The sequence below is a fragment of the Hesperophylax consimilis genome, chromosome 4, assembly GCF_061612785.1.
Source record: "Hesperophylax consimilis isolate HC1 chromosome 4, BYU_Hcon_1.0, whole genome shotgun sequence".
Classification (NCBI taxonomy): domain Eukaryota; kingdom Metazoa; phylum Arthropoda; class Insecta; order Trichoptera; family Limnephilidae; genus Hesperophylax; species Hesperophylax consimilis.
Window position 1 is genome coordinate 15,342,258 of NC_142839.1, and position 24,262 is coordinate 15,366,519.

The following is a 24,262-nucleotide window of genomic DNA, read 5'->3' on the forward strand; positions in this document are numbered from 1 at the left end:
TAAAAGTACAGAATTAACATTAACACTATTTGGTCTCCCAATTATGAGATTCATAATTATGGCATCGAATCCACACAAAGAAAATTAACCCGCTTATCCTGAAGGTTTATTTTTTTAAATTTTTTTTTATAGTGAATACCTCACAAGAGTCCCAACTGCTCCCGTCTGGAGCCAGTGAGACTATGGCATCCCCAATTGGGGGATGTTGTGAAACTGAAGGTAAGTGGGGAAGGGAAAGAGGAAGGTGGGGAAGTACCTGGCTATTCAGATCTAGTCACTAAACACGGCTAAAGCCATTTGGAGCAACTTTTCAATTCTGAATGGTGGTCTTACACCAGGGCGATACTGGTAGTATCTTCCACTCTGGAACGTGCCGCAAATATACTATATATTATTTTAATTAATTAATTGTGAAATAACACAAATCAATCAAATAAAATTTATTTGCGCACGCCGGGTTCGAACCCGCGACCTTCGGAATGGCAGTCCAATGCGTTACCACTGGACTATGCCGGCCGTCAAGTCATATTTATTTGATCAATTTGGAACGTATAATGACCTAATTTTGTACTATAGACTACACTCTCTGACATCTAGACTAAACTTTCTGATTTACTCTTCTACATAAAATTATACACGCATCAGTCGATACACCGAACTTTTTATCCCAAATCATCAAGAAAAAGAAGGAGGATGAAGGACATTTGTATATACGATAATTCTACCCTTTACAGCGAACATTAAGAAATTATTATACACTATTTTAAAAATGAAATAGACTAATTAAAACACATTTAAAAAGTTTTAGCATTAATCATATCAAGCTGATATTGTAATGAAGCATTTTATATAAAGGCAATATTGTACTTACCAAATCAGGGGCTCATCAGTAGGTACAGGTGACAATAATAAATTGTTTATGGACATATGTATTTGTATTCTACCTTTAACCAGTGGCGGTGAGTGGTTTATTTATGCAGTGTCGGCTAGCTATAAGGAACGTCGGAGCAACGCACCCTCAAAATTTCAGTCAATCTAAAAATAATAATTAAGTATCAACCTTTTAGAGAATTTCTGAGACAGGTAACTCGACTGGGGACAGAAAGTAATAAATACTCAGTCCCAGTATAAAATACTTGTGATTACTTTTTAACCCCTGTGATATTTACAAATACTTGGGAACCAGGTATTTTGGAGATTTGTAACAAGTACCTAAATACGGGGTACGATAAATACGCCTCTCCTCTATCACGCATGTTTCATGTACTAAAATATATGGATTTATGACGTGCAACAGATCAACTGAAAGAAGGTTATGATGGTAAATTCATTCGCAATTCTAAGCATTGCCTTTGTAAAATTGGAACAGATATTAAACATCGAAGACAGATTTTTATCAAATTCAGCCTAAAAACTTCCAACTTCTTGATTTACTTACTCGATAACTCAAATTAAAAAACAATATCTCACAAGATGTATTAAAAATTAATTTCTGAACACATATTGTATAGAATAGAAAACTCTTTTCCGCGATTTTTTTCATTTTACCGTCGAAACAAACTGTAGATGCGACGTAGCAATTTCAGATTACGCATCGCCTTGAACAAACACGGTAAACGCATCATTGTTATTTATTTACATAACTTCCAAACGTTAGCAGGATAATTACTCAAAGTTTTTAAACAATTTTTTTTATTATTGTAGAAAGCAATCACTTTGTGGTTTGACATATTTAATAAAATAAAATACTTTTTGTTTTAAAACCACGAGTTTTTAATATTTTTTAGAACCGACCGGTTCCGCTTTACTCAAGCATCTTCAGGGTACAAATTATTACTAAACAAGAAGTACAAAGTGTGAGCTTATACATAACAAAATGTTTAGAGGGAGACAACATTATATAAATATAGCAAACAAAGAGAAAGCCTACAATATATTTACACAAGTACAAAAGACATGGGAGAAACCGAAAGATAATTATGTATAGATATAATAATAGAATAATATAATAATTATAATATAAAAACGGATTATAAAAATAATAATCTCACACTTTGTACTTCTTGTTTAGTAAAAATTTGTACCCTGAAGATGGTTCTAAAAAGTATTAAAAACTCGTGGTTTTAAAACAAAAAGTATTTTTTTATTATTATTATTATTTATACGTAGATAACGCTACTACGATTAACAAACGTATTGAGAGCTATAAATAGTATTAATTTATATTACTTTTAGTCCGAGGTGCAAATGCGACGCACGGTACCATTCGTCTGTTTCGGAGCTCATTTGCTAGCCGTTTTCTTTGACCTATCCGCCTTGTGGACCGACTGTAGCCATGACTTCGCGTTGGAGTGTAGAACTACTCCATTCAATCCAGACAGTAGATAGACTTCTGTAGAGTAAAATATAGTATTCCCGCCAGCCACGTGGAAAGCGTCGGACGTAATTTAAAAAAAAACTGCAGTCAGTGGTCTCAATCGGGAAATACTTCTCTATCTATTAGTTTTGAGTGTGATCTTACGATCTTGAAGTGTTTATCAATCAGCGCCAGCATGAGTGGTGCACCCAGCACCTTATCATTGCGCTCGAAGTTATTGACAGTGACAGTAAACAGACGAGACTGACTTAATCCGCACACTAAATATGGTGATTAAATTGATGAAAGATGATATTTTCATCGTGTTGTGTTGTGTTGTTCTGGGCGTGTTTTCCTCGGCGGCCGCCGACGATATGAGCAATTTGACCGGTGGCGATCCCAAAATAGTCCATGGCATAGATTTGCCACCTGATAAGTTTTTCTTGGATAAAATATTTAACAAGTATGGGGACGAAGGATTCATCTCGTTTGAGGTAAGTGGATAAACGTACCTGTACATTGGAAGATTATATTGTATTATAAATCATTAAAGATAATATTAGCGATTCTCAAACGAAAATTTAAAAGATAAAAATCGGAGATAACTAGGATTCGTAGTGGTTAATATTGTCTTCAATAATTAAAATATTACAATTTGAGGTTCTACTCATTAGGTTATTCGTAATACAAATATTTTTTAAATTATATTAGTTTTGGAAAAGCAGGTAAAAGATTAAATAAGAGTAAAAGGTTAAATAAGCATGTAATAATGTCAGAAACAATGCAACAATAATAATAATCAGATTAATTATACCTATTATACAACATATTATAAACGGTGATCGAATAAATCATCACAATGATAATTCATCACATCTTCAAAAAGTTATAAAAAGTCATGGAAAGTGATGAAACAAAAACTTTATTAACTGGGTTAAGTAGGTTAGGTTGGGTTTTTTTTTCAACGTTTCTAATCACTTTTTAAAAGTGTGTTGAATTGTCACTGTGTTGAGTTATCATGGAACATAACTAATTACATTTATTAAATGTTAAATAACCTATGACTATTATATAAATATAACATCTTGTACATAATATTTTCACACAGTTCTTGGAATTGGAGATAATTATTGTTTTTCACAATGTAAAGTATTTCAGTCTTCAAAATACCGACGCAATAATAAATTCACTATGAAATTTAATTGAATTAAAATTGTGAAACAGTTTTTTTCCACAGATTAATAAAATCATTAAAACGGATTTACTTACCTACTTACTTATTCATACTTATTGTTACCCCCATTGATCGATGGTTGCCTCTTTCTGACAGCTAACCTCGTCAATCGGCAATTTAATTAAAAAGTTCAGTGTTTTTTTGTTCTATGGAAGAAATAGATTTACTTGAGCTTTCAAAGCTTTTTAAAATATTGATAAACTTGTCGAATTCCGCTGCACTCTTAATACGCAAAAATATATAAATAGTAATTGGTTTCAACTAAGGACGGGTTGTTTCGGAGAATTTGAACAATTCATCAAATTTCAACGTTCATTTTCGGGTTCTGTGAAAGTCCTATTCAAGTTCTGTTTTTATATCATTATAGGCTAGTTGCTTGACAGAACTGAAATAAAAACAGAACTTGAAAAAATCTTTCACAGAACTTTAAAATGAACGTTGAAATTTGATGAATTGTTCAAATTCTCCGAAACAACCCGTCCTTAATTACCACAAGAAATAAATATTTATGTGGTGGGTGACGGTAAAAGATGCATTTGCAAGTTCAATTTATTCGTTGGAAGGTTAGGAAATACTTATAAATTATTAAAATAACCCAAACTAAACCCTTAAAACAACCCCGACTCAAATAGTTGTCTCCATTAGATATTTAAATTAAAATCAACTGTTGTTTTTGTAAGAATCTTTGAACGCGGCGGAATTCGACAAGTTTACTAAAATATTATCTAACTTTCATTTGGTTTTAAAAGCAAAATAATTGTTGACACAATTTTAATGCACAAGGAAATACAATATAGCATAAGATCTACGTATTATAACAAATGAGAGTGCGTTAAAAAGAATTTTTTTACGCAGTTCAATAAAGAGTTATACAATAATGAAGTAAAACAGTGAGTAGGTACTTACAATTCTCTTTATCAATCGGTTCAATAACTATTTGTAAAGGTGATTACAACCTTCTGTTAATCATTCGACTTTATTGACAGCAGAAGTTAACCAACTTAATTCAATATATTTACTTTATTGATAACATTAATTGTATTTCCTGATTATTTTAATTATTATTATTTACCAGACAGTCAATAATACAACAGTACACATTAATGATAATATAATAACAAATTAATTCGGTTTGTCGTTCATAGAAATCTTAAGGTACTAAAGATATTTCTGTGTGTACAGTTATAATGGGATTAACTTTTTATAATATATATATTTACTGCAAAATAATACAAGATTTTAAATTATAACAGTATTCAATACTTATATTTTTTCCTAATTATTCTACTACTACTACTAAATTCGTCTCGCATGTTTCATGCAGTTATATAATCGAAATAGACACGATTCAACGCGATCATAAATTCGATGTTTGTAAACAATTCCTCGAAATTCGGAGAATGAAATAAATTTATATATCTATATTGGAAAAAGTAGAATATGGGAATATTTGTTATTTCAATGCTATTTGCAGAATAGTAATCTACGAAATACATAAATTTGCGTTATCTACAAAGCACTTTAAATTGAAATCTAAAATGAGTCTCAAATGATTTAGAAATGCATTTTCGAATGGTTTAGAAAATAATATCACGTGATAAGATTTTTCTACTGACAATACAGAAATGCAACTAAAATTAACGTAAATATTTAAATATAATAATTTAAAAAATACGTGTTTTCAGCCTATTTACGAAATGTTATGAAAGAGGTATTTTAGCTCGTAAACGAAATGATGTATAACACTATTTTTAACTCATATACGAAATGATGTATTTTAATTGATGATTTTAGCTAGCGCACATTGTTTAGAAATTGTTATAAAATGAATGTAACAAGAAATAATCATAAAAAATTATCAAAACTTAGTATTAACCATTTTTATTATTTAAACACAACCGATAAGTTTCCTAAAATACAAAAAAAAATGCAAGATGGAGAAAGGAAAACAGGAAAAAACTTTTACGTTGTGGATAAATATAAATAACATTAAAAATGCTCTTAACAGATAAATGGAAATAATATTAAAAATGCTCTCAATAGATAAATGGAAAAAAATTTAAAAATGCTTTTAATCATAGACATATGAATATTAGTAGACCTGCCCTAAGTGATTAAAAGCGTATTATTCCCCACTCCCCATACCGGTTCCATTGGAGCCGGCTGGGCTCGCGTATGGCTTCCCGTGAATCTTGAGAATGTGACGTCATCATTCTTGTTCGAACTAGCGTCGAACTATGGTCTAGGCATTTTATGAAATAACACGGCAAAATAGTGGCTTGTGTTATGAAAACTTGTAAAAATAGTTGTGAAAAAGGGAATAAACCCAATTGTCGTATTACATTCCATATGTAAGCATCATTTTAAGCTTATTCACGTCGTATAATATGAATCAGCTGTAGAAACATATACTATCACATCGAGATACATCTGGACGCAAAATACAAAGCCGTTTGCATAAGAATCAGGGATGTGCCTTCGCCTTTTGCGCTTTAGGTACCACGTGTTAGGTACGCGCTTGTTTCGTATGTACGGTACTGCTGGAACGAGAAGGAGTGCATATCACGTAATGCGCTAGGTTATACCGAGTGGCGATGTATGATAGAAAATCATGTTTTTTGTTTTTAATTGAAAAAGTGTCATCGGAAGGCAAAATGATGTCCAAATTTTTACTCCAAATACTCTTAGGAATCGCTGGTAAAAACTGTGTGTATATAATTTCATTTGTTTTTTTAGTTGTTTTACTTTTCTATTATCTTTTTAAAAGTGAAATGTTATATATTTTCTTAAAGATTTCAATATTTTATTATTAATAGGAACAGAACGGTTGTGACAACCCTCCAACATTGGTCGAATGTAGCGATTCTCAAGTGTGCGCATCGTTGTTACTGGGAAGTAAATTATGAACACTTATAAAAGTGTCTTAACTAAATACGTAAACAAAATATTCGACTCTAAAAATAGAAATTTTTTTTTGCCGAATTTGGACTTCGCAAATTTGTTCATAACGTGGCGAGTAATTTGCACTCCCATGTAAAAATGTCTATTCATTCAAAAGCAGATTTTACTTTTAAGAACTAAATGGTGATATATAATGCGAGATGCCTATATACTGTCAGATTGATTTATTGACGAATCACAGTCAGCTTTACCCCATTCGTTCTTCAACAGTTGATTTTACCCCTCACCTTTAATTTCTAGTCTATATATTCATATGTCTGTGCTTTTAATAGACAAATGGAAATAAAATTAAAAATGCTCTTAATAGACGAATTGAAATAATATTTTTTTATTATTCTTTATTTTGGCTTTCACCCGCTAGGGGTAATCTTGGCCATACACAATTAAGAATTTTTCTCATTAACAAATACAAAAAATATAATTGATTAAACATCATCGTTACTTGAGCAGAGATTTTTGTAGAACTACGAAATTGGCAATCTTATAAACAAATACAGCAAATGGGAGTAAATAAATGTGATTATAAAACATAAAGATAAACATAACACAAACATAAAGATAAACATTACATAAACATATCATAAAATAAACATAACATATCACTGAAATAATATTAAAAATGCTCTTAAGGCGTATTAACCAGCGACCGAGAATTCGAATTTCGTCAAAAGACAGTCTCGCGATCGGACGTTTTTTAGAACGAGACAGAAATACCATATTCATTCCACTGCCAGCCGTACACTCCGCACGGCGGTCGAAACCTACAGCATGGTTCCGATGAAATAACAATTATTGTGTTCGAATTTTCGGTTGTAGCTTTCTTCCTGATAAGTAGTTACATACATATTTGTAAATTATACGTCGGAGGGTGTAAACATAAATAAATACAAATGCAGTGCGTTGACATAGTAGGTACAAAATAGGTAGGTATTTGAATAAACATTTTTTTTAAATTTTTTTATTCACTTGTTTTTTTTTAAATTTTATTTTACATAGGTTTTACAAAAGTGATTAACATTAAGTTTGATTGTAAAAATCTCTCGTCTTACATATTTATCCGTTTGTAAGATAGGTATTACCAGTAAGTTTTATTTCTAATACTGAAAGTAAGTATATCAAAATAACCTCGTTTTTTTCTTCTAAAACAAGAAGCTCAATTCACAATATGACATTATGAAACTGACAAAAAGTAACACTAAAAATACTAAATATGTTGAATTATACCAATGTAATAGGGAATTGGACAATAAAATAGAAATTATTAACAAAAACATGATTTGAATCGCACATCACGAATCAAAACCGTTATTTTGACGGGAATCATATACGCATAGACTAAAATGCGGCATTTCCTGCTCTTTTGTAGCCAGTTAAATATATTTATATGAGGAAGATTTCGAAACAGAAATTGTACAGCTTAATGTGTAACTAAGAAAATTTTATTACAAATAAGTTTACATGGAAATGGAATTAATCTCCTTCGAAGTACTGTGCTTGACTAGAGATATACTTATCCCAACGTTGAATCCATGACTGGAAACATTTTACCATGAGTTACCCGACACCGTGTGTACAAGGTACCTACTGTTGCATACGTGTTGCTCGCGCAACGCCGGGTAGTAAATTATGGTTTATGATTATCGCGGTAATTACAGTTGAATCGGTCACCGTAATATACCATGCATTTCCCGACACCATAATAATAATAATAATAATAATTGGATGACTTGTATAGCGCCGTTTTTGTGCAAAATCACCTCAAGGGCGCTGAAATCACCTCAAGGGCGCTGGTATACAAGGGTATGGTTTTGTGCGTGTAACTCGCTCCGCTCGCCGCCCTGTCGCAGCGGGGAATGATAAAATTTCGGCTTGCGCCGAGGTAATCAGAAACAACGAAGAAACAATAAACGCGAATCGAAATTAATTACTATTATATACTTTAAGAATATATTTCTTGGTCATAAATTATTTTTAATGTTTCAATAATATCATAGTAAATTATTTTTGTAAAAAAATCTCAACTATACCAATTTGTAAGGTCATAAATAAATAGTCAAATTGAGGGATTTTCGTCACAAAACGCGTCCTCGGATTTATTTATTAGTAATTTTATTTGAAATAAAAACAAAATTCTTATACATACATATGATAGATAATTTATTGATTGTTTATACTGAATTATTATATGATTTGAAATATTTGTTGTATAATACAACTTCGCCTTTGAAAATGCAACAAATCTGCGCATCGTCCAACGGTAACACTTTATTATGGTATGAAAATAATATTATTTTTCAAAATTTAACATCTTACTTTAATAGATAAAATAACGATCTTTCGAAATCAATTTGTGTTTTTCTCTAGAAAAGTGTTCATACGTCTAAAACTGGCCTCAAAAATGCCAAATTTCAGGTCAAGTCTACCTATTTCACCTTAATAGATAAATGGAAATAATTTTTAAAATGCTCTTAATAGATAAACGGAAATAATTTTAAAAATACTAATAATATTAATCTTTTAAATTACTATTAATATTAATCTTTTACATGTAGGATAACGAAAGACTTTTTAAAAATTTATGTTGAGGGATCAGTAGGATTTATAGGCCCTGTTAGGAGTTCTACCGAGCCGAACCCTCTGATATGAAAATATCTGGAGTCGGTGAATTATTTTCCCATTTGATCTCTGGTGAGTTGACGTGTTGTTCTTGTATTGTTTTGTATTTATTTTGCTTATATATTGCACTTGCATAATGTTGATTGACTAGATCAGAGGTTCCCAAACTTTTTTGCCCCGTAGACCACTTACCAAATATATTTTTTTCCATAGACCCCCTGCCGAATATTGAATTTTCCTAAAACTATTAACGTCCCATGTGATAATCATTTCTCTTTTTCGTAAGAAGATTTCCTTCCCTTACCTGTCCAACAACCGGGTGACGGTATAGTTCCTCCGTCTTTACATTGTGCAGACAGGGGCACCCTTGTGAGGTATTACACCAAATTAAAATGGAGCAGGATAAGCAACGGGAATTTCTTTCTGTAGCTGGCCCTACTGAACTGCCCATCAAGTACCGTTTTAGCGCTTATTCCAATCAGTTCTTCTTGTTATATGATATCCGATTCTTCAACATTCCATTTCCACAGTCAAAATGTCCTCAAACTTAGTTTTGAAGTATGTATGAAGTACATTTAAATGTTGAACTTCATTATTACCCTGGACATTTTTCAAAAAGAAGTTGGGAATCTAGGAAAATTCGCGGCTTCCAATGTGCAATGTTTTGCTTAAATATATGAATACTGACGAGAAAAGGAACGTATAATTTTATTTATATACCTCAATAAACAACTTAACGAAATATAAAAATACAAAAATCAAATAAGTAATTTCTCAGTCTATTAATAGTATTAAGTAAACTGTGTTATTTGTGTTAGGTGTATTGTGTCATTTACGGAACTCTTAAATGTTGAGGTAGGTAAATGGGGGTCCGCTCGTATGTACCCCCATTTGAATCTCGTGGAACCCCAAATTTTTTCTCGCTGATATAGACCCCCAGCAAGCCGATATCGACCCTGGGGGTCTATATAGACCACTTTGGGAACCTCTGGACTAGATGAACATTTGTGGAAAAGTGTGTGGAAGGGTTTAGTTTTTCCTATGGGGAAGATTTAACCCGGACATAAAATCGGAAATAGAAATTAAAATATCATTTAGATATTTTAGGTAGAATTATATTGAATATATCGATATTTGAGGTGAATTTGTTTCCTAGCGAATGAAGGCGAGAAATGGGTGCATGTATATTATTGTATATGGTTAGCGCCAGAATGATTTAAAAAATATATTATGGAACTTATAAAAATATTATAACTTATAAATTGGCAAATATTATTTTTCAGGGTTTCGAGCATTTGATGCACAACCTGGGTCTCGGTGGGGAAGTGTTCCAAGCGCCCCATGATTTGGCCCTCCACAGGGTCAACAATGGCTCCTTCATCCAAATCCACGATCCCGACCACAGGCACAAACGGCACGCCAGTGAAGGTAGGTCCAAGTATTATAAAATATGATTCAAGTATCTGATTTACTTGATCGTGCCATGTCTTCATCGAACGTCCCGACTTCTTCTATCGTTCACATTTGCGTTATATATTCTCCTTTCATTCCGTACTCTGTTAATTCGTTCCACATGCCCAAACCATCTAAGTACGCTAGCATCAGCCGTGCATTCTTTGCGGATCTCCACATTTCTCACACGATCATACATACGAGTAGTTACGTAATACACATTATATGGTAGCTCTTCCCAACCTTCTTCTCCCCATCACCCTTCCCCACTCCCTTCAGCCTCATAACATACTCACAACATACTCACACCATGCTCACAACACACTCACAACATACGCACAACATACGCACAACATACTCACACCATGCACACAACACACTTACAACATACGCACAACATACTCACAACATACTCACACCATGCTCACAACACACTCACAACATACGCACAACATACTCACACCATGCTCACAACACACTCACAACATACGCACAACATACTCACAACTTCACCCCGCAGGGGAATACGATGGTCCCAAAGTCGCTAATATTATTATGCGGTTTTCGTATTTGGTTTAAAAAAAATGAAGACGTAATTTGGGTAACCGAAAAATGAAAGATTTCCGAAAACCGTGTTTGCCTATTCGTTCTAGTTCGTCATCTTATTATTCTGTTTCTATCTTTTACTTATTGATGTTTTGTTTTTGTTGCAAGAACTGATTTTCTTTTCTGATAAAAATAACAAAATTGTTTTACGCTTAATCTCATCAACAGGATTTATTTTATATCTAATCTTAAATCAGTCATCAAGTGATGTTTTTTCAGTAGAAGTGAGTACTTCAAAGTACCTGTATAATTTTATGTAGGTCGGTAATATGGGCTTACTCGTATGTCGTACTAACGAGGGTAAATGAACACTTCCTGCTTCGACACGAAAGGGAACGAATTGAAAATAATGACGAGGTTGTATCTACAGATTCAACTACCAAAGTCACAAACGTGATTGTTGTCTTAGTTCGTAGTAATCTCTAATCAAATAGGTACCCAGGGACTAATATTTTTTTTTATTGTTTTCGAAACAATAATTATTATAGGTCAAGTGTTGATTGGTTTGTATTGTTCATTTGAAGACATGATTAGAGATGATGTTTGTCAAGTGTATTTTTGCAACTTTTTTTTACATTAACCCCACACAAGAGTGAGGTTGATGTGAAAAAAAGAGGTGATGAATCTTTTGGGATGCTGTGTGGAGGGTTAAGGAGAGGAAGTTCTAGGAAGGTAAAGGGTATTAGGGTTGGGTAAGAATCTAGCGATCAGTATGTCCGTATCAGTATATCAGTATGTGTGACGGACATAAGAATAAATCCCTCATAAAACCAGCCTCTCCCGATCTGGCACGCCAAGCACTCGACGAACCCGGGCAACCCTACTAAATCACCAAACGCAGCAAACCACTTGGGGTGACCTATGGCAGAGGTGCTGGTTATCCAATATATGGTTTCCAGGGCGGCGGTACCCATACCGGCCTCCCAAATTACACATTTATCATTTTTTTTAAGATTGACAGAAGGAGTTTGAACTGACTCAATTACACTATCGACGCATTTATTCCACATTATATTAACGTACGTTATAATCCACGCTATTCATAGATGCAGTAAATTTGTAAATTTATGCTTGACTTATTTGAATTACGAATCATTTGTTTGCCCTCGTAGATACGCAATATAAATATAAATAAATAGTTTCGTCCGTAAATAAATCTTTTTTTTCGGAAAAAGTTTTTTTTTACAATATTCTATTCTATAAATTATTTTATAAATAGAATATCGTATCGATGATTCAATCCAATATTGTATTTGTATGCCTTTCTTGAAAGAATTGAGTTTGAATACGGACAAAACTATTTATTTATTTATTTAACGCCCAGAGGGCTTTTACATGGTTGGTAGTATAATTTTAATTTGACAGATACTTTGAAACATAAAAAATAAGAATAAAATTACATTTGATAAAAGTTATGCAACAAGTCATACAAACACAAGAACCAAAAAAACAGAAAATTACAGCTATTTGTAGGTTTACATGATGTGTTTAGGAGTATTATTGAAATAAATGTTTTAAATGATCCACAAAACTTGTTAAGTTGGCATTGAATATGTCAACATCACCCAAGTAATGATTTCCCATGGTGTGAAGTCGTTGTATCGGAGAGTGGGCAATGTAGTTACGCTTATGTGTGCTGCTGTAGAATATTGTATTTTTTCGTGTTGTTACTGTTTGTGTATGTATGTTTATAAGTTGCAGGAGGATTCATATTCAGATTTCGTACGTACGGGTGCCCACAAAAAATTATTCTATTTTGAAGTATAACTTGCAAAAAATAATTAAATTAAATTGACGCAATCTATGAACGCGTAGATTATAACGTACGTTACGTTTGCCCTTAACATCATTAAACATAATTTGTCAAAGTATTATTTTTTCAATTATATATGTACATCCAAGTAATAGTTTTTCAAAGTGATTTACCAGACTATCATAACATAATAAAAATAATCAATAATATAACTTGATTGGTAGCATATTATTATTATGAATCGCATAGAAGCATTGTTGTAATGCAAAGGCAATCTCTATGTGCATATGAGCTATTGTATATAATATATAATCTTATAGGAGCATTGCTGTAATGCATAGGCAATCTCTAAGTGCATAGGCGCTATTGTATATAATATATAACCACAAAGGAGTATTGCTGTAATGCATAGACAATCTCTGTGTGCATAGGAGCTATTGTATATAATATATAATCTCATAGGAGCATTGCTGTAATGCATAGGCAATCTCTAAGTGCATAGGCGCTATTGTATATAATATATAACCGCAAAGGAGTATTGTTGTAATGCATAGGCAATCTCTATGTGCATAGGCGCTATTGTGTATATATAATCGCATATGAGCATTTTTGTAACGCATAGGCAATCTCTATGTACATAGGCGCTATTGTATATTGTTTATAATCACATAGGAGCATTGTTTTAATTCATAGGTAATCTCTGTATGCATATGCGCTATTGTATATAATATATAATCGCATAGGAGCATTGTTGTAATGCATAGGTAATGTGCATAGGAGTTATTGTATTGTATTGAACTGTAAGTGTTTTAAAAAAAGCATTATTTTAAAACTGGAGCATTCACATTTATACGAATAGATTATTTGAAATATTCACGTTGAACCGGTTTACTTACTAATTAATGAACTGATAAAATCTTTTTTTTAGATTGCCAACATTTCGTCGCTGTGAAATCAAACCGGCATATCTGCAAAATGCTTGTTTTTCACCAGAGCGCTTTAAAGATTTCGCATATGATATTTTCCTTTTAACGTCCGTTTGGTTCACCTCAATGCCACCTTATGAATGAATAAAATTTAGACGAATACTGCTTATTGAAGTAGTAGTTGCAAATAAATCGAAAATTGCTTAAATTAAGAGTAAAATGCAGATATGCCAGTATGGCTTTAAAAGCAGTGTAATATTTGCATTTGTGTCACAGTGGCTTCTTCTTTTGGAACCTGTTTAAGGTATAAAAAAAAATAATGTTGTCAATGAAAAAAGAATTTATTGCTTCACAATTTTTTTTATAAACAATTAACATAATACTGCTCTTTCCTTTGCTGGTAACTTCAAAGTTTCCCAATCGTTTATGGAAATCTGAATAAATTGACGGTATTATCCCGGCGGTAACTAACTTTAGGATACCATTTTTCTTCTTCTCATCAATGGTCTCTTGGAATAAGCGTGCATCAGAACAGGATTCACGCTCCCATCGCCCCGTTTATTCCTTTTCTTTGCCTCCTCCCAGGCATGTGATCCGTAGGAGGTTTTGAAGTAAAAGTTGCCGTCGTAAATGAGACAAACATCACACTGATCTTTCTTCGGTGTGAAAGTTTGTATGACTTGAAAAAACCTCTGTACTGGTAGTAGCTGATTCCTGCAAGGTTTGACTCCTTTCTTTCTTTTAGATAATCTCTGTGATCGGCGATGGATTTTCCACCATCGATATACTCCCGAGAACTTTGAAATCTGTAGTAATGACTAGGAACACTTGAGTTTACAGTTGTGGCAAGGAGGCTTCATGCTTCGTTGGATCACTCTTCCACGGGTTTTAGACTCGTATTCCTCACCGCAGTTTCGCATCTTTCAGTTTGCTAAAGTTTTTTTATTAAATTTGCCTATTTTAATTTATTTTTTTAACCGGGAGAAATTTTACCCGGGTCAGACATTTTGGCATATATGCCGGTTTGTTTTAGTTGAGGCTGCTATAAACGCTTTTGTTAAGTGCAAACCGGATTATCTGCCAATAAGTCATACAATATCTGGGTAGTAATAAAAATGTACTATTGTGAGATAATCCAGTTTTACTTACATGATGGACGCATTTCCCCCTTGAAAGTTTTGAAGCAACTGGCGTATTGCGGAATAGGTCTGTCTTCTGCTAAAAAAAATGGCGATTCACGCGTAAATGCATACCGGCCCAACGCCATCTGACAGATTTTTATTCAACTATACGACATGCCGGTTCGACATAAAAATAGAAGGGAAAAAAAGAAATTTTTTGACACCAATAACTCAAAATCTCCATTTTTGCATATATGCCGGTTTGATTTAACAGCGACGATTTTAAGAAATTGGACACTGTCGCTTTAGTTTTTAGAAACCTCATATTCTTTCTATTTATCGACAACCTAAAACCTTTTCCTATTTTTTTCTTTTTATGTTTCGTGCGCTTTGCTGTGTAGGTATTATTCACTTGTGTAATAATTATGATAACTATGAACAATTTACATTGTATTCTTATTTTATACTAGCGCCGACCCTCAACAAAAAATACGGGATATTATAATTCCAATTTTTAAAAATACAATAAAAATAATTTACTTTTAAAATGATATAATTTAGACTTGTACCTACTTTATGGCTTGTCTGAATTTGTTCAACAAACTGTTTCAATTTTGAAAATGATTCTTAAATTCAAAGCAAATCTGATTATTATCTAGAATTCATTGAACCAGAGTTACAAACATACTGTAGATTCCTAGTTATGTTTTTATGCTATCTGCAACTTAAAAAATAGTTACTGTTTTTTTTCTCTGTTTACCTTATATATTATTATACTACGTACTAATTTGCACCTTTTTACCATTATGTCATTTTTTTATTAAATCTTTTTTTTAGTTTTATCTCCTCTATCTATCATGCACTAAATCACGTAAACTATAAAAATCATGTAAATAAATAATTTATTCATTATTTCAGACAGCCCCAAAGCAAAATCATGGGAGTGCATGTCCCCTAACGAGATCCTGGAGGTTTACGGACTGGAGAAGCACCTTGGAGTCATCATGATCGAACCCAACACCTTCATGAACCTTTGCCCCGCGCTCGTCTACCAGCTCGACCAGAAATCCTGCTACCAGGACATACACGTGGACGTTGAGAAGACAGACAAATACTTCGGTTAGTCTCAAACTTCAATAGTTTCAAAGTTTTTTTGTGGTTTCATTTTCGCAGATATTCGAAAGACAATTTTTATAAACCATTCGATATTTTGTTGCCCTTTTGTACAAAGTACATCGATAGCAGTAGGTAGAGTATTATTATTTACTTAACGGCACAGAAGGAATCGTAAAACTTGTTCTATCTATGGCTGAGTTGACATCGCGTTTGGTTCCCACCCAAACGTCGTGAGTTCAATTCCTCGACCGGTTAAATCCTCCATCACGACACAATCAACATTTTCCGCTTATTGTGATGGTAGAAGGATATTTTCAAATATTTTGACTTGTTTGACTTTCTTTAAAAAATAACTCAATGCAAATTACGGAATGTTAAAAAGAGTCAACACCATACTTTGTATTTGAATTTTTAAAAATTGCCAGAGACAATTCCAAATAATTGTAATATACTTTTAAAAAATCGTCATTGCTTGCCTGTAGCGAAAGATTTGTTACAGTTCGTGATTTTCTTACAAATTATTTTTATATGAAACGAAGCAATTCGAAGTACAAATAAACTTTATAATACGTTTGTGTAATGAAATATGTTGTTTCATTTAAAATTGCATTTTTACGTTTCACAAGAAAAAAACAATCGGTAACCGACAAAACAAACATAGAAAATGTTTTCTATTTATGAAATCAAAATTTTAATATTTTTAATTACATATTTTTGTGTGCTGAGTATCAAAATCTTAAAGAGTCTCTCATCTGCTTTCAAAATCAAATTTAATTTTGAGATAAGTTCAAAAACAACGAATCTGTTTGAAAATTATTGTCAACCGGGAATATTTCTCATAAAAGTTACTTAACAACAAAATCTCTAAATACCCCAGGAATTTGCCTGTTCTACGCTCCCGGTGAGAGTTTACCAATGCAGCCGAGGGGACCCGGGTGCAACTCTCTTTACTCTCGTAACGCGCAATTTGCCCCTTGTTTAATCTTGCCGTGTGTGAAGGACGAATAAGATATATTTTGTATTTACTAACGTCATTTTAAAATCAAATTCTTTAATTATCGGTATCGCACAACTAAAAGCGAAATATTAATAATAATAATTATCTATAATAATTCCCTAAAATCTAACGCATGATAATCTAAAATGCACAACAGTACAAAGACTTGCCACGCGTCTACCTACAAGACAACATAATAAATGACCGGTCAGTGGTTGAGTGGGCATAGCGCTTGGGTCTCACCCGAGCGTCGCGTGTTCGATTCCTCGGCTGGCTAAGTCCTCCATCACAACACAAGCAACATTTTCGGCTTTCTGTGGTGGTAGTAGGAGATTTTCAAACATTGTTGGGTTATTCGTGACCCGGGAATGTTTGTCTTTCTTTATTAAAAAAAAAAAAAAAAAATGGTACACTAATACAGTAAATACTGAAAGTAGTAAGAGAAGCATAGGCCACGAGGGTATCATTAATGGTTCCGCTTTAATGGTTCGGTAAAGATTCTGTTTTCAAATGTGAAGTCGACGTGTTTATTTGGCCTTTCATATACACATTTATTTCAATATTATGGTATTTACATGCCTAAAGAAGAAATGAAAAAGAATTGTCATTGAGATATCGAAGTTTTATAGGACAAATTGTACTATTCCTTATTTGATTTTTTTAATGTACATAATACTATGTATATGGTTTATAATTAACTAGGAAGGTATTTAAGTAACCACCTATTTACAAATCTTATGGTTTCAGAGGAAAATTTGGTTCCGATCTATTAAATGAGATAAATTAAGAAACATAATTTTTCAGACAAGACGTCTGCTATTTATTTACGGTCTCTTGGATTAGTGACCCGATTTTATAAATGGAGTGTTAAATTAAACGTTTCGTTTTACAGCTTGGCTTTATGCGGGTCTTACAGTGCTCCTCATCAGCGCTACAGGCCTTCTCGGTGTTGCCATCATGCCAATGATACACTCGGTTATATTCAATCAAATCCTCCACTTCTTGGTGTCCCTGGCTATTGGTACATTGTGTGGAGATGCCCTTCTCCACCTGCTACCCCACGCTCTCATACACGACGGAATGGCCCACGAAGATCACACCATACCCATCTTCAAATGTGGCCTGACCCTTATGACAATTTTATTATTTTATTCAGTGGAAACAATAATGAGAATAGCCACTGGTAAATCGGCCCATGGACATAGTCACTCGAGGAGAAGTGTCGATGTTAGGCATGATATGGATGAGCTAGAATTGCACGTGATGATGCCAAAGCCAAAGAAGCCCAAACCTCCCATGACTCCCGTGGCTCTCATGGTAATCATAGGTGACGGACTTCATAATTTGACTGACGGTCTGGCGATAGGAGCAGCATTCAGCACTGACCCAGTGACTGGTTTTGCTACAGCTCTTGCAGTATTCTGCCACGAACTTCCGCACGAGTTGGGAGACTTTGCGGTTCTGATTAAATCAGGCATGACTATCAGAAAGGCTTTGTGCTACAACGTCCTGTCATCAATCCTGAGCTTTATTGGAGTTGTTATCGGACTTTGGCTTGCGGAAGATCACACATCAGCTTCCCAATGGATCTATGCAGCTACCGCTGGTAGCTTCCTCTACATTGCATTGGCTGATTTAACTCCAGAAATCAGCGGACATGGTAGTGGCAATATCCTGGAGTTCTGTTTAGCTTTCTTGGGTATTATTTTGGGTGGAATTTTAATGTTAAGTATTGCTTTATATGAACACAAATTAGTATATTTATTCGAATCATGAATGTGATAGTAATTTTAGAAATGTATATTTTGATGGTAATGGATAATGGCCATGGCATAAATGTAAATAGGGCAGTAAGGAAGTGAAATGTGTTTTTTTTATTTTTTTTTATTTATATAAAAATTACATACAATGTTATTTATAGCCGCTAAGCTACTTCAAGTAGCTTGTCAGCAGGAGATTAGTTGCACATATAATAATAGTATAATACATAAATGAAATAATCATCAACGCTTTAGCGTAGTAATACATACATATCTACTAAAACCAAAAAAAAAATTGTGTATTACTTTAAAGTTGAAAATACAGAAACAGTGTTATGTGGAAAAACAGTGTATCACAGTCTTAATACATGAGGTTACTCCTTAGTAGCCATGATTTTAATATTAAAGAGAATTTACTAATGGAGCAATTTTCTTTTAATTCATATGGCAATTTGTTAAAAATTAAAGGTATTATGTATTCAAGAGTTCTTTGACCATATTTGTTTTGGAACACAGGTACTTTCATTCCTTTATTTTGTATGAAACGTGTATTGTGTACATGATCCACCATTGTTTTATACAGACTGTCAGATATATGCTGTAATACAATTTTTTTCCACATAAGGGCACGAATCGGTAATAAATTTATTGATTTATACATGACACTAATGTCTCGCCTCTGGTTAAAAACGGTTTTGCTTACTAACAACTTTACCATGGCGTTTTGAATCATTTGTACATGTTTTATGTTGGTTTTGCACGATTGACCCCATGAAATTATCCCATATCTTACGGTAGATTCTGCAAAAGACAAATAAATCAATTTCATAGTTTTTAAAGGCACATAATATTTTATTTTATACAGTCTACCTACGACCGAAGGCGCTTACACAGTTTTGAAATGTGTACATCCCATTTCATGTTACAATCTACTGTAACTCCTAGATACACATAGAGGTTAACCAGTTCGATATTTGTACACGCACAGGGCTGTGTGATATTGTTGTGAATGCAGTCAAAAGAGTGAGATATGATTACAGGTGCCTCGCTATACTTGGCATGTGGTGATCTTATATGCATCAGTTTTTTTTTTTTAGAATTAATTAGTAAACCATAATCATGTGACCACATTAATAAAGAAATAAAGTCTTGCTGCAACAATTTCATTGCAATAGATAAATTTTCATGGGATATGACAAGTGCAGTATCATCAGCGTATACATAATATTTAACAAACGAAAAAAATTTTGTCATAAGAGATACAAAGATAATATAAAATGTTGGTCCCAAAATTGACCCCTGTGGAACTCCAGTTTTAACTAAATTTATCTGATATTTTTACATTGATTTGGCGATTGGTTAAAAGTTTTTGAATAGTTTGAATATATTTCCTCTTACCCCTATTGCCTCCAAAATATTTAACAATTACGTCGTATCTATAGTATCAAATGCCTTAGAATTATCTATGAACAGTACCACAACATGTCTTTTGTTATTCAATTCATTTTTTATATAGTTAGAAAAATCCTGTAGTAACATTTCGGTACTTTTTTTTGGAAACCATATTGATTGGGATCTAAAAGAAAAGCAGTCCAAGTATTTAGTTAGTTTTAAAGATAAGTATTTCTCGAGAATCTTTTCTATAGCTGGTAGTATACTAATCGGTCTATAGTTTCCTATATCAGTATGTTTTCCACTTTTGTAAATAGGTCTGACAATACTACACTTCAGTTCATCCGGTATTACAGCCTGAGTTAAAATTGTGTTAGTCAGATGTGTTAAGATAGGGCCTAGGATATCTATGTGTCTTTTTATGTCAAACATTCGTATGTTGTCTATGCCAGGAGACTTTGAATTTTTGAGAAGCTTCACTATGCTCATTATGCGAGTGACGCTCGTGGTATATATAAGCTATGTTGCAATTCTAGCGGGACGATATTTGACGCTCTAAAATCACATTTATGAAGAAATGCTGTCTGAAAAATAGTTTACAAATTGGTTAGTCACAATTTCCACGGATTGATCTTTTAGCGATCTAGATATTACATCATCACAGTTACTCTTTGTGCTACGTCCTAGAATTTTATTTATTTCATTCCAGGTTTTTTTGCTGTCTGTAAAATGATGCTTAAATCTATCATTATAAAATGCAGTTTTATTTTTGATTATTAATTTGGTGACATAATTACGAAATGATTTATATTGTTTTTCATAAATTGTATTTGTGGGTGAATTTTTCCGTCTTTTAAATAAAAAATCTTTTTTTTTAATATGTGATACAATATCTTCGGTCATCCATTATTTTATTATCCAAGGTCGATCTTTAGGTTTGACATCTATAATTAATCTACTATTCATATAATTCGTTAAATTTGGATTTTATTTGGTTATATAAATTAGTGCAATCGTTTGTATGTAGTAAAGCACTCCAGTTATAATTTCTAATAGAGCAATCTATACGTTTTTGGGTTAAAATTGAGACCTTCCGTACTTCATTTACAATACGTTTATTCATTTTATAATATGGAATGCTCACACCTGTTGTAAAGTGATCAGCAATGATAAAGTCACATACACAAGCACGTAGCATGTCCGTGTCTTTGTATACCTAACAAATATATGATCCAGGCACGTACGTGTCACTTTACCTTTAGCTATGGCTTCCCTCGCAACGTCACTGATACATTTTGTAAAATAATTATTTGAAAGGGTGTTTTCATAGTTGATCGTTATAGCGTCAATATAATATAGCAAATCAATATTTATATCACCAAATATTAACATATTTTCATTACGGTTCGAATGTTTGGTTATTAATGAAGAAAGCTGTATAATTGATGATAATGATTAATAATAATGACTTAGAGATTTGTATTATATTAAATTTATTATTTATTTGAGTAGAAAATATGTTTTCAGATACATGATGAATAACTTACTATTTAATATTAGTTTTAAATTATTTTGTAATCTATTGAATTTTTTTTTTAATATTTTGTAATTAATGTTAATTTACATACATGTAGGTATACGCCTAAGTAAATAAATTTCAGTAAGACTATGTGTTTTTCTTTCAGTGTTGAAAAATTTTCCTCTGTTGAAAGGTATAATCAAGTCGTTGGTAAGGTAAGCAAAATACTTCACAGGTAAGTAAATATTTAAATAATTTATGTTGTAGATTCAGTCACGAATGAAGTCAGAATTCATTCGTGACTGATTTGTATTTGCATTCAACGTTTTTTGTAAATGCCTGTTAGTTATTCTGCAGGCATGATTTTTTCTTGTAAGAAGAAACAATAAAATTAGGTAATTTACATATCGTCCCCGAGTCTAGTTCCAACTCAAGCATGGAGAGTATCTTGGACGATAAAAAAATGTCTCAGCTGTGTGAAATAAATTACAAGTTCAAACTTAAAGAAATTAAAGTAGAATTTGAATGGGATTCCAATTTTTTTAAGAAACCATGCAAAAAACTTATAAACAAAAATAACATACTTTTAAGACTCAATGATTATTATAAAGTTTTCGAGGAACGCGTTAGTTAATTCACCCACCTTATCATATGACATTTTGTTATAAACTGAATGATGGTTAAATGCTGATACCGGCTCGTCAGAGTTAGACCTATATCAATACACTACCTATCGCCTTGATCGATATCCTGATTGGAGCAAAAATTCAAACGGAGTATATTTGATGTTGCGCGAATAATTCCTGTTGATTATAATCTGCCGAACTGGACCAGCTATGATGATATCGTGCAGTGCGCATCCAGTAAAATTCGTGATGTGTCCATATTCTTGGGACTAACTCAATAAAACAATGTGTTAACAATCGAATGTTAGGATGGGTTGTTTCACAGAATTTGAACAATTAATCATATTTCAACGTTAATTTTCGGGTCTGTGAAGGTCCTATTCAAGTTCTGTTATGATGTCATAATAGACTAGTTGCTTGACAGAACTTGAACTTGAAGAATTGGTAAAATTAAAATTTCATTATCTAGTTCTGTAAAGATGCTGAAATTTCATGAATTGATCAAATTCTGTGAAACAACACATTCTTAGTAATTTTTTTTTTTCGAAGAAAACTTCTTCTAACTGCTTTTCACTTTGTGATGGCATTATTTATTTTTTATTAAAACACAAATAACTTTGTTGTTTTTTAGAGTTTTCAAGTGTTTCAAAAATAGTAGTTGAGAAATCTGATGAATTATTATTACCTCTCGGTAAGCACCATCCACCATTAGATATTATCATAGCAAATATGTCTGGAAGATCTCCAAACCTAACTACCACAACTACATCGTATAACTTTTCCAAAGCTGAATACCATAATATTATAGAGTACCTTACCTTGGTAGATTGGTCATTTTTAGACGAGGAAAATAATTTAAGTAATCAATTATAACGATTTTACTCAATTGTAAATACCTCGATAGAACGCTTTGTTTCCAGGGTCAACTTCACACCATCTAACTATCCCAAATGGTTTAAGGGAATTAAAAATAAAAATCAATCACAATAAATATATCCACAGAATACATAAATATACCAGAAATCTTAACGATTACATAACTTTTATTAAATTACGAAAACAGTGTAAATAATTGTCAATTTTTTTTTTTTTTTTTTTTTTTTTTATTTAATATCAAAATAATATACAAAAATCAAAAAGTCCCAATAAACTACTTTAAAGTAGTTTGTCATTGGGTGCTTTTAACTTAAACAGATTATATCAAATGTATACATTCATATCATGAGAGGTGTAATACAATAAAAATAAAAACAAAAAACAATTAAAGCGTATGCAGTTAGAAATAGTTTGTATTAGAGTCTAGTACAAACTATTTCTTTCAGCTAGCCAATTTTTCAACAAAAAAATTCTTTTTATATTTGTACATTTTTTGATTTCTGCAGGTAACATATTTAAACAATTTGGTATCATGTAGTCTAGCGTTCTTTTTCCATATTTGTTTACATGCTTTGGTACGATTAGTCCTTCATTTAATGTAAATCGAGTATTGTAAGTGTGTTCCAGTCTATTTATGTACATAGGGCTATTTATGTGCTGAAAAATTATTTTATACCACATAATTGCTCTTACCGAGAGGATTTTCAGATTTTGATAAAGGTGTGGAACATTATGCCTTTGTTCATATAAACTTTTATGAGCTAATAATTTAACAAGAGAATTTTGAACTGCTTGAACATGATTTATATTTGTTTTAGAGGAAAATCCCCAAGCTGTAATTCCATACCTTATGATAGATTCAGCTAGTGATAAATAAATTATTCGAAGTGTGCATATTGGAACATAAAATTTTAATTTATATAATCTACTAATAATAGATCTCAGTCGTTC

At 32.5% G+C, this 24,262-nt stretch overlaps 1 protein-coding gene across 1 annotated transcript; it reads left to right on the forward strand.

Annotated features, from left to right (window-relative positions):
* Positions 1–2,342: 2,342 nt before the first annotated feature.
* LOC149424271 (zinc transporter ZIP5-like) lies at positions 2,343–21,791 on the forward strand. Its single transcript, XM_089631252.1, has 4 exons — positions 2,343–2,850; positions 10,451–10,595; positions 15,944–16,144; positions 18,031–21,791. The coding sequence occupies exons 1-4, from the start codon at positions 2,644–2,646 to the stop codon at positions 18,912–18,914; spliced, it is 1,437 nt and encodes a 478-aa protein (XP_089487378.1). The 5' UTR covers positions 2,343–2,643; the 3' UTR covers positions 18,915–21,791.
* Positions 21,792–24,262: the final 2,471 nt, after the last annotated feature.

What these genes read in the sequence shown, in the direction of transcription:
- LOC149424271 (XM_089631252.1), top strand. Translation starts at nt 2,644, where the DNA reads ATGGTGATTAAATTGATGAAAGATGATATTTTCATCGTGTTGTGTTGT. An exon ending in CAAACGGCACGCCAGTGAAG is followed by an intron (nt 10,596 to 15,943) that starts GTAGGTCCAAGT and finishes TCATTATTTCAG; the next exon opens with ACAGCCCCAAAGCAAAATCA. An exon ending in GAAGACAGACAAATACTTCG is followed by an intron (nt 16,145 to 18,030) that starts GTTAGTCTCAAA and finishes TTCGTTTTACAG; the next exon opens with CTTGGCTTTATGCGGGTCTT.